This window comes from Thamnophis sirtalis, unplaced genomic scaffold (genome assembly GCF_051295495.1).
Source record: "Thamnophis sirtalis isolate CommonGarterSnake01/CBP01778 unplaced genomic scaffold, rThaSir2_p1.2 scaffold_6, whole genome shotgun sequence".
Lineage (NCBI taxonomy): Eukaryota > Metazoa > Chordata > Lepidosauria > Squamata > Natricidae > Thamnophis > Thamnophis sirtalis.
Window position 1 is genome coordinate 49,098,012 of NW_028261386.1, and position 11,696 is coordinate 49,109,707.

General features: G+C 35.5%; 1 protein-coding gene across 6 annotated transcripts in view; it reads left to right on the top strand.

Annotated features, from left to right (window-relative positions):
* MARK1 (microtubule affinity regulating kinase 1) overlaps positions 1–10,848 on the top strand; it is a 63,004-nt gene extending 52,156 nt beyond the window's left edge. For 2 of the 6 annotated variants that reach the window (XM_087717815.1, XM_087717817.1), the window contains exons 15-18: positions 1,629–1,787; positions 2,823–3,074; positions 6,140–6,184; positions 8,896–10,848. In XM_087717815.1, coding sequence (XP_087573941.1) covers positions 1,629–1,787; positions 2,823–3,074; positions 6,140–6,184; positions 8,896–9,250 — 811 coding nt within the window. In that variant the 3' untranslated portion in view covers positions 9,251–10,848. Of the gene's footprint in view, positions 1–1,628; positions 1,788–2,819; positions 3,075–6,139; positions 6,185–8,895 lie in introns of all 6 variants that reach the window. The other 4 variants (XM_087717814.1, XM_087717816.1, XM_087717818.1 and 1 more) reach the window with 3 other exon arrangements.
* The last annotated feature ends 848 nt before the right edge of the window (positions 10,849–11,696 follow it).

The following is an 11,696-nucleotide window of genomic DNA, read 5'->3' on the forward strand; positions in this document are numbered from 1 at the left end:
TAAGATTTTTTACACACTTCTTGTCATTCCTCTATAGAGGCGTTGTATCCTCCCTGGTTCATTTCTTCTACACATGCCTTCCTTAATTATGTTTCTACTAATTGCTTCTATCTCTCTCCTCCACCCTTGAGTTTTCTAAACAGACCAAAGTGCAAAACCTCTTCTTGTTTTTCCTATTTAAAGCTACCCTATTAGCTCCATGGGATTGACACATTTTTTCATTCAGTGGTTTGCGGAAATTGCAACTACCAGAAAGAACCTTCAAATAAACAAAGGGGAAAAAATAAAATAGAGAAAACACAGCAAGGAAGATAGGTGGGTCCTATGCCTTCTGAATGAGCCATGAATTCAGGCAGAGGTATTATAACTTCTTGAAACTGGTGCAACCTTTGCTGATTAAATAAAAACTTAATAAAATATTAATATTTCCTCCTTACACTGTGATAATTAGCCACATACTCCTTCCTTCAGTCCTAGGAAGTATTATATTTTGGTTTTGTAGCAGAAATAACCCCCTGAACAAACAGTTGTTTTTGGGTGCTCTGAAATCAGTTGATTACATTTGCAATGAAGTCTAGATGTGGCTTCTTTCAGAATGACTAACAGATTAATTTAAAACACTACTAGTAGCTTAGTTAGTGGTCAGGATCTGTGAATGACATGATAGACCTAAGCTGCACCAAAGAGTGCAAAACATTTATTCTGGTTGATCAAGGAAGTCAACCATAATTGTTTTTCCTAATTAGACAGGCACATACATTAGTTTGGGTAGGAAATGATTCTCCTTTATTGGTGTACTTTTATAAATCTACTAAGTGGAACTTCATTAATATGCTTCTGCCTCTTCCATCACCAAATCTAAAAATACTGTTTTTTTCCTTGATCGATACATAAAGGATGTCACTAGTGAAAAGATTCCTTTAATGGTGGTGTTGTTTTTTTTGTTTTGTTTTGTTTTGTTTTGTTTTTTGTGGAGGAGCAAGAAGGAGGTTACACAGTCATATTTGCTGTAGGGCAGATGCATTATTTCTGTAACTTAAGCCAGTACAAACATTTGCTGCATTTCCTGTTAGAAGCTGATGTTTATGGCTAGGCTATAACCTTATTTTGGAGGGGAAAAAGATATACCGGATTTTTGGGGCGTATAAGATGCATCTCTCCCCACAAAAGAGGGTGAAAATCTGGGTATGTCTTATACACTGAATACAGCATTTTTGGCCTACCGAAATCCCGCCCCCTTTGCTAAAATTGATGTGCAGAGGGCTTGGGAGGCCTGCAAAATGTTCCTGGAGGTTGGGGAGGGCAAAAATGAGCAAAAACCAGGCCATTTTTGCTTGTTTTTCCCCCAACCACCGGGAGCACTGCCAAAGCTCTGTATGCCCCCCCCCCTTTTTTTTTTTTTTTTTGCAAAAAATGAGGTGTGCAGAGGGTTTGGGAGGCCTGCAGAGTGCAAAAAAATTTATTTTTAATTTATCTCTTCAAAATCATGGTGCGTCTTATACTTCAGTGCGTCTTACCGTCTGAAAAATACGGTAACCTTTCTTTGGAAATTTTACATGTAACTACTTTGCTAGAGAACATCTTATTTCAAGTTACTTCTCTAAACCTCTTCCTCCCTATAATAAAAGCCTAACAGAAATGTCTGCAAGTAGCACTCCTGCTGGCTCTGCGGTCCCTTCTGCCATATCTGCACGACCTCGACATCAGAAGTCAATGTCAGCCTCGGGTCATCCTATAAAAGTTGCACTTCCAACTATCAAAGATGGCACTGAAGCTTACCGACCAAGGTATTTTTTAAAATATAATAATTATTTGCCTGGTCAGAAGTCTGCAAATAAGCATTATTCATTTTTTTTTAGAAATGATGCCATAGGCAACACAATGTTGCGCTGAAATTTCTATTGCAGACCTACTTGGGATTGAAGTGCCTAAAAGTGGTCTCATGTGATGAGGGTGGAATGTTCTTGATCACTTGGTGGACAAAGTGTTTGGATTGTTTTAAGGCAGAAGGTGGTCCTGCAGGATGGAAGAGTTTTCTGAGATCAGAATGGAATGCAGTTCATGAAATAAATGTGAAACCAGGTGTAAAGTTATTGAAGAAAATATGCAGAGGACTCAGTAAGCAGGAAAATGAAAATCTAAAGGGAGGATAAGAGAAGTAGTATTTTTCTATGTGTGTTTATAACATTACAGCACATCTGCTACTGGTTTTACCACAGTTTAATTACACGCAATTCTAAGAGACAAAACAAGCTAGGAGATAGATAGGAATTTGAATAATTTTCTATTTTTAAATGTACTCCATGTTTGTGAAACCAATATCTTGCAAATATACAATAATACAATAGCAGATTTGGAAGGGACCTTGGAGGTCTTCTAGTCCAGCCCCCTGCTTAGGCAGGAAACCCTATACCATTTCAGACAAATGGCTACCAACATCTTCTTAAAGACTTCCAGTGTTGGGGCAGTCACAGCTTCTGGAGGCAAGCTGTTCCACTGACTAATTGTTCTATCTGTCAGGAAATTTCTCCTCAGATCTAAGTTGCTTCTCTCCTTGATTAGTTTCCACCCATATGACTCTATTTTTTCAAAAGTATTTTTAAACTTATTCTTTCAGTAAGTGTTTTTTTTTAAAAAAATAAGCAATCCACATTTATTCACAAGCATAAGCTTTGTAATAAATTGAGAACACATACAAATTTCAGGCTCAGCTTTAGTCCAGGGTAAGTTTGAGATAGGTGCCAATCATAATATGAGCCTCATTTTACTTGCTTCTTTATTTTGCTTTTGCTTTTCAAACTTTCTTCTCTCCTCTTCAGTAGCGCAACTCAGAGAGCACCTGCTGCTTCCCCGTCTGCTCACAGTATTAGCACTACCACTCCAGATAGAACCCGATTTCCTCGGGGGAGTTCAAGCCGAAGCACTTTCCATGGCGAGCAGCTACGGGAGAGGCGCAATGCCACTTACAATGGGCCCCCTGCTTCACCATCGCACGAAACAGGGACATTTGCTCAAACTAGAAGAGGAACATCCACTGGCATTATAAGCAAGATAACTTCCAAATTTGTCCGCAGGTTAGTAAGAACCATTGTTTCCATTTCCAGGTTATTGCAAACTGTGAAATAAGAGGCTAATTACTGTTAAAACTAAGCAGGTCAGTGCTTTACAACTCCTTAGAAGCCCCATTGAAGCCCAAATGTTCTCAAGATTTGGGATGCTATAATTATGATTTTATTTGTTGATGCCATTACTAAAGAAATTGGATATCTTGCATGACGTGTAAAGGTTATAATGGTATTGGCCAATGTATGTGAAAATGCTAATAGGCATGCTAGCATTTTAGACATTAAAAGCCAATTCTACCACAAGATTCCTACAGGGATGTCATTTCAACAACTGGAATTGTGGTGAGCATCTCTGTTTTGGCATGTCTACACTGCATGAATCTGGTATTCATGATTACTTATTTTAAAAGTTTTAAGCTGATTTTCCAGATTCTTTGTATTTTAAGTAAAATTCTAAACATTGAAAATGTAGGCATCATCTTTGTAAGCCTTATCTCTCATACACAGGACAAAAATGCTTTACCGTCTGCTGCAGTACTTTAAGCACTAGCTAAAATGAACCTTTTCTCCTGAAAAGCAGACAATATGAATTTAAATTAATGAATGCAGACACTCTAAAACTTTTAGGGCACAAAATACACTTTGTGAGTAGATTTTAAATCCCAAATAAATTATTATCTAGTTAAACGTTCAGAAAGTTAAAAGTATTTTCACTTTTTATTAACTTGTATTTGCAAAACAAAGTGTTACCTTGAGACAGTATTTACTAAATGCATACATTATGAATCTTGTTTAAATGCCTTAAGTTGTAGAGGGACTGTAGAGGGACTGTAAATATATAAATTTATTTATCAGCACAAATGCAACACATATATTTTTTTTATTTTTAATAAAGCACTTTTCACTTCTGAAATACATTCTTTGATCACTTCAGTGCAGAACAGAAATGCCCATAGCATTAACATTTATATTTCACACTTCACATTTAAACTTCCTCAAGTATCTAAATATTTCTGACACAGCTTAAAGGTCTTAGTTTGGAATTGTCATGATTGCAATATTTGTTAACCCAGCCTTTTGATTTCTCATGTATAATAGATTGAGAAACATATTTCACTAACAAGCATTCTTTAGTGTTCAAATGGTTAGTGGCATCTGGAGTATCTATTAGACATAGCATTAGATCACATGGTATATTTATGATTTGATATCACAGAATAATTTATCTAAAATGCTAACACTAATATATGGAACTTTCTGCATATATCAAGCATGCAAAGTTTGTGACCTATTAAGCTGAAAGTGATCCAGTGGGTATCTATAAAAGCCCCCTGAATCATGTTAAAATGGTGCCTTTCAAAATGCAATGATCTACTACCAATAGAAGAGAGCTAAATTAGACTAACCAAAATTATAATTTCTGATTAATTTGCAAATAAACCAATTGTTTATTGATTTGGATAACTTTTGTACCAATCACTTTAAAACTGTGTATTGTTTGCTGGATAGTACAAGTATATGCTACATTTCATTTCATTGGTCACATGCTATGCAACTGTAGCAGAGATAGTGTTATAAATACAGGTAGTCCTTGACTTACAACACTTCGTTTAGAGACTGAAGTTACAACAGCATTGAAAAAAGTGGTTTTTGATCATTTTTCACACTTATGACATTTAGAGCATCTCCACAGTCATGTGATTAACATTCGGATACTTGACAACTGGTTCATATTTATGATGGTTGCAGGGTCTCGGGGTCTTGTTATCTCCTTTTGCAACTTTTTGATAAGCGAAGCCCATGGGGAAGCCAGATTCATCCATGTTACTAACTTAACAACTGCAGTGATTCACTTATCAAATGTGGCAAAAAAAATCATAAAAAATTTCTCACTTAGCAACATAAACTTTGGGCCCAATTGTGGTCATAGTCGAAGACTACCTGTACTCAATGATAATGTTGAATGAAATAATAATGAATTATACATTAACACATTTACACAAATGGATGCTCTGTTCAGTATAACTGACTCCTATATCTATTGAGATAAAAATAGTTGTATTGGATATAAAATTAAAATTCACAATATATAACAATATAGACTTTAATCTTATGATATATATTGGTAAATATTGAGTAATTAGTTTTGAATAGAACACAATTAGTGAAGCATTATTAGATTTGTTTTTCAAAGCCCCAAGATAACTTCTGTCAGATCACTGCATTCAAAAATGGGTACTAAATAAATGATATTATTAAGTTCCTAAATAGGTACTATTGAAGCTGGAAGATATGTTTAATATGGAAATGTTCAGGTATTGGTACCCTAGATTTTCACACAAATATATTCCTAATATAATTACCAAATGAACTGCAGTGTTGTGGTATGAAGTCAAGTCATAGCAAATGTTAAAGGCATAATTAAAAAGAACCATTCCTGGGTTTTGAATGCTGTAGTGCTCTAAACAATGCAATGCTTTGTGAGAAATGGGTAGAATAAAACAAGAGTGTAGTGAAAACTTTGGTTTATGAGTACGTTGGCAGATGGCTATTTTTAGCCATAATGTAAGGCAGTATCTCTCAACCTTGACAACTTTAAAATATTCGGATGTCAATTTCTAGAATTCCCATGCTAGCCAGGGAATTTTAGGAATTGAAGTCCAGACATCTTAAAGCTGTTAAATTGAAAAATACTGATGCAGTGCTTCCCAACTTTTTTTTTATTACCCCAAACCACTTCTCAGAAAGTCCTTTAAATGACCCTGTTATGATCAGTAATGAGTTTGTGTATCGTTATCCAGATAAAAAATACCCAATTTTGGATAGTTTTCCCAGGTTTGGGAAGCATTGATGTAAGGGATAGGCATGGGAATGAAGAAACTAAAGTTGGCCACTATAGTAAAAATAAATTGGGGTTGCATATGAAAAGCTGCAGCTGTGAAAAAGTTTATTAAAATCTTAGTAAATGACAATTTTATGTTGAATATTTGTTCATCAGTAATTTAAATGTTGTTCTAGACTCATTTATTTTTAACCTTCATTTATTAAAATCTTAACCTTAACTTTGTTTTGAGGGATCCAAGTGAAGGCGAAACCAGTGGCAGAACTGACACCTCAAGGTGAGGAGCCACTATTAATACTTCGCTGCTGGGTCCCTTTGTGCTCAAAATCTCATGATTCTGAAAGCTTTTAAACTAATATGTAAATGGCAAAATCTCTAGGTAACCTGTATCTTCAAAATATTACATCTGAGTTCAGTTTCTTACTTCTTCTTTAACTCCTATTATTTTAAATAATTTATTATAAAAGCAGCAATTGTCTGCAATTTCCTATACAGCAGTTCCTAGTATGGGCTGCTGAATTCCTTCTAAGGCTTTCCAAGGTCAGAGTGTTCTTTTACATAAACTTTCCAAGAACAAGCTAAGGGCCTAATCATCTAAATCAATAAGCACTCTGGCCATACTTGCTGCTTTTCCCCAAATACTAAGCGAAATTATTAATGTTTAGGCGTCACTTTTGGCTTAACACAGGCATATACAGAGAAATAATCTAGACCAATATTATTTTTAATCATTAAATAAATACCTTTGAGCTAGTTCCCATAGATCCTACTTGGACTTCCGGGTTTGATCAGGGATGCACAATTGAAGATCGCCAAAGTTGCATGTTACTTCGAAAGACAGTGGTAGCGTGGTGTTCAAATGTCATCACATTGTAGAATTGTGAATGGGCCATGAAGTAATATTAAATACATGAAAAGTAATCATATTAACTATTGATTAACAGAGTTATTGTAGTGGTAATTGAATTAAAATAAAGATATTTCGGTAGCTACCATATTTCGGAATGCAATGCCCAAAAGCAAATGTGACTTTTGGTCCCAGAAAGTTGTGCACCCCTGGTTTATGCCAAGGGCCACATAGATACTGTTATAAGTAGTCTGTCCACAGCACAGAATGATGACTTGGGAATGCAGTCTACAACAGAATTGCATGCATTAATTTATGTTTCTTGTAGAATAAAAGGCAATACTTGCACACTCTATGTTGCTACCTCAGTCACACTGCATGTTGAACAGTCTGTGCATGAAATTGCTCTTAGAATCTAAGCAAGTATTCCATTCCTCCTTGGAAGTTTTTTTAAGAGTTGCTTTTTCATGTCAGGATAAGCAAAGTATATGAATGCTGTATATTTCCTAAGGCTTCATGGAAGGTGGCCCTTGACACATTTAATATATAAACTTTCATGTGGCTAATCTCTGCCTTGAGCTATTGAGTTCAGAATTCCTCCTGATGTGGTCATTAACCTAATGACTAAAGTGCCACATGAATAAGGATAGTGTTCCTATTTGTATCTGTAAAAATAGTATAAGACAACTGGAATAATTCTAGCTTTAATCCTTGCATGTGCTACAGATTATGCTAACAGTGTTCAGTCTTGCAGGTTGTGTGTGTAGACATATCAGCACCATCAGAGATGAAAGAGCTCTTAACATGATAAACCTACCATAACTTAATAGAAAAATGCTGTCAAGTTCAGATGATGACTTGTTTATGCTTAAGCAATACTCAGCAGAAGATAAAAATATCTTAAGAAACCAACAACTGCTTCTGCGTCTACCCTGGAATCTTCTCCTCTTTCTTTCTCTGAAATTCTTTTACTTTTTGCTATGGGGGTAGCTTGTCATGTGCTTGGTGTTGAGGTGAGCTGCTTTCAAAAGGGCAGGAAGCTCCTTTGTTGATCCAAGGCATTTTAACCCATTTTAGCCAGTAGTCTACACAGACATGGTATATTGAGTAACAATTCTGATGTCAATTAAACAGTTTTGTTTCTTTCATATCCCAATTGACAAGGTGCTCCAGAACATAAAATACATAAAATGTCATGTTTTGGGGGAGGAGTGGGAGCTGCCCAATTTGATATAAGATGGGCAGCTGTGTAAATGTTTAAATAAATCAATAGCAATAGCAGTAGACTTATATACCGCTTCATAGGCCTTTCAGGCCTCTCTAAGCGGTTTACAGAGAGTCAGCATATTGCCCCCAACAATCTGGGTCCTCATTTTACCCACCTCGGAAGGATGGAAGGCTGAGTCAACCCTGAGCCGGTGAGATTTGAACCGCTGACCTGCTGATCTAGCAGTAGCCTGCAGTGCTGCATTTAACCACTGCGCCACCTTGGCTCTTAAATCAATAAATGTGTGTTAATTGATACCTAAAGTACACTGAATATTGGGGGGAAATATTTTTTTCCTGTCAATTATCCTACTGAATGCTTAGTTTACACATGCTTCTGATTTGTTTAGAAGATGCAAAGAACACCATGCTGCTTAGGACAATGCACTTGTGCTAGTGTTATTTCTGGTGTTTTTTATAGCACAAAACAATTCCTTGTGATTGTTTAATGCAGATTTCCCCCCAAAAAAAGTAATGTAACAAGAATTATATTTCAGCGTAGTTGGAGCAAACTATTTGTTTATTGTCAAAAAGAAAAATGAAAAGCATCCAAAATTAATTATCTTTGCTTTTTTAGATCTCCATCTTTAAATTGGCAAAATACACTCCCGTAATAAAGAGGTATACAAATACATTTCTAGAGAAAAACAGGGTAGCTGCCTTTTCCTGCTGCTTTTTAAGCATGTTTTCTTTCTCTTCTGTTTTGTGTATTTTCGAAGCCCTGTACAGATGGCGAACTCTAAAGAAGGCTAAATTGGTGACAGCTGAGAAGTCTCCTTTGGGGTTACATTGATATTTTTAACAGCAAAATTGTAATTGAAATGATATTTTGACCCAATGCTTTGTTTGGGTGTAAATATTATTTACCTTTTCAGGAGTACTTCTGGAGAACCAAAAGAAAGAGAAAAAGAAGATGGGAAAGATTCCAAGCCACGGTCTTTGAGGTTCACCTGGAGTATGAAAACAACAAGTTCCATGGACCCAAATGATATGATGAGAGAAATTCGAAAAGTATTAGATGCTAACAACTGTGACTACGAGCAAAAAGAAAGATTTCTGCTCTTCTGTGTTCATGGGGATGCGCGACAGGATAGCCTTGTTCAGTGGGAGATGGAAGTATGCAAATTGCCACGCCTTTCACTCAACGGAGTTCGCTTCAAGCGAATATCGGGAACTTCTATTGCCTTTAAAAACATTGCATCCAAAATAGCAAATGAGCTTAAGCTGTAGAGAGAAATAACATTTCTGGGATCAGGGAAGATTCAAGCTTATGTTTTGAATGTACTGGTTATGCCTAATACGATTGGCCTGTGAAACTCCCCATGTAGAGATTGTCCCTATTGCAATAAGGTTATACATAATTATTCTGAATTGTAAAATTTAATACTGTATGACCTACATTAAAAAAACAGGTAAGTACATAGAGCATTCTTTTCATTTTATGTTCACAAAGTTGTATAGTAAGGCTTAAATACAGACCTTGTATAGTTGTTTAGATATCAGCACAGAAGTATGTTTACTTTGAATTGAAAATTTCTTCCTAGTCTTTTTTCCCCCATTTTTGGTGGTTTTTATAAATCTTACCTCTACCATGCATTTTTTTCTTTAAAAAACTGTCCATAGTTTTTAAAAAATGCACAAAAATGGTTTCCAGAAGTGTAGCTTAATAAATTTTACTTTGTAACAAACCACATATAAATTCTTTAAAAGAAAGTTGGCGTAGTCTACACAGGATTCCTCATGTTTCCCCTTTTCACTCTTATCCTCCTTTAAGAAACAGTGTTTAGTTCAGAAAAAAATGCAAACATGTTTACAGTGTTGGCACTTAACAGTGAAGAAAACAGAGTTCTGAAACACACTGGGGAATAAAGTAAAATATTGGATTACTTTTATTTGCAATCTTAAACATCCTTAGATTCTTGGGTCCAATGATTCACTAAAGTAAAAATATGCATCATATATCTATATTGTAGTATGAAATACTGTTTGCTACCTTCAGAAGACTACAAATTCCCAATGTGTGAAAATATTACCTTCATACTGAGATTTTCATAGCACAAGAATTGTGAAATTATAATCAATGTTAAATGCCACCTCAGGAATTAACTGGTTTTTAGAATAATTCCCCCCCAAAAATACATGGATTTTCATATACTTTTAAGCCTACATTGTTTATTGCATTGTTTGATGTGATTGTATAAATTCTGTTCCCATGTATCTTTGAGTTTTGAATATTTTGCCCACTTTCTTGTATTTATTATAAATCATTATACCTGTGAGGTGCAGCTGTTTGCAGGCAGTTGCCTAGATAAGAAAATCCCTTCATAATTAGTGATTCAAATTGCAAAACCATTAGGACATGGTACATTTTTAATATTGATTATCTTGTACGGAATTAATCATAGCAGTTGGTTGTGCAATGTTATTTAATGTTGTAATTTCTGTAACTTCAACATATGGCCCCATCTGCACACTCCTATAAAGATTAGAGAAATCACCCCAAATTATCACTTTATTTAAAAGCAAAAAGCAAAAAAAAATGTGGTAAACTCTGTAACCTGAATTTAGAAGGCTGTAAGTGTAGCTAAATGTGCCATTTGAGAATGGCTTCTGACAGATGGACTTGAGATACTGTACTGTACTGTGATGTAGCTCTTCTGTAACAGTTCTGCTCAGCAATGAACATGTACTGCCTTAGGAAACAGATGATGTTTTGGCAAGAAAGAACTGTGTTCCTTTTTATCTGGTGTTTCTTTAAACTTTTTTTAATGAAAGTCATCCTAATTCACATTCACTGGTGCACTCTATTAAAAACTTACTTGAACAGATCTCCATACTATCAAACATGTTGCCTTATTATTTATCTAGCAATCTGTACTGGATGTAGTTTGGAAAGGAATTATGAGAAAGGGGAGGGAAGACAACAGTTTCATACGTTGCAGCAGAGAAGTTTGGATTTGTGAATATTCTACATCCATCGATTGAAAATGCTTTCATGCCAATAACACAATTGTTAAGTCAGCTTTGCCACATTGTATGATCTTTTTTTGCTGCCGCTGTTAAGTGAATCATGCAGTCATTAAGTGAATCCGACTTTCCCCCATTAACTTTGCTTGTTGGAAGCCCCTTGGGCAGTTTATAAATGGTGATCATGTGATACATCCAGGACACTCAACTGTCGTAAATACATGCTGGTTGCTAAATGACCAGATTTTGATAACATGACTACAGGGATGCTACAACATGCAATGACCATAAGAGTGAAGACCATTTAATGTTTGTAAAACACTTTTTTCAGTGTTGTCATAACTTTGGTCACTAAACAAATGATGGTAAGTTGAGGACTACCTGTACAGAAACCCATCAAATGGTATACTCGGGGCTATACAGAAGGAACTTGCAGTTCATCTGCGGATGCCAACTGTTCTTTTAAACTATTTTAAGTCAAGGGATCAGGTCTATGTATTTTCATACAATCTCAGAATATACAGTATGTAGACATTTTCTTGCAATAAGCATCAGAAACAACTCCTTTTTCTAATTATTGCTTTGAGTGGGATGTATAATTTTTGATATTTTAGTACTTGGAAATTCTAATGCAGTTGGGCATTGAGGCATGAAATAATACTTGATCTTCTATATTGAATTCCTATAGTAACTGTGTCTGAAGAAATCA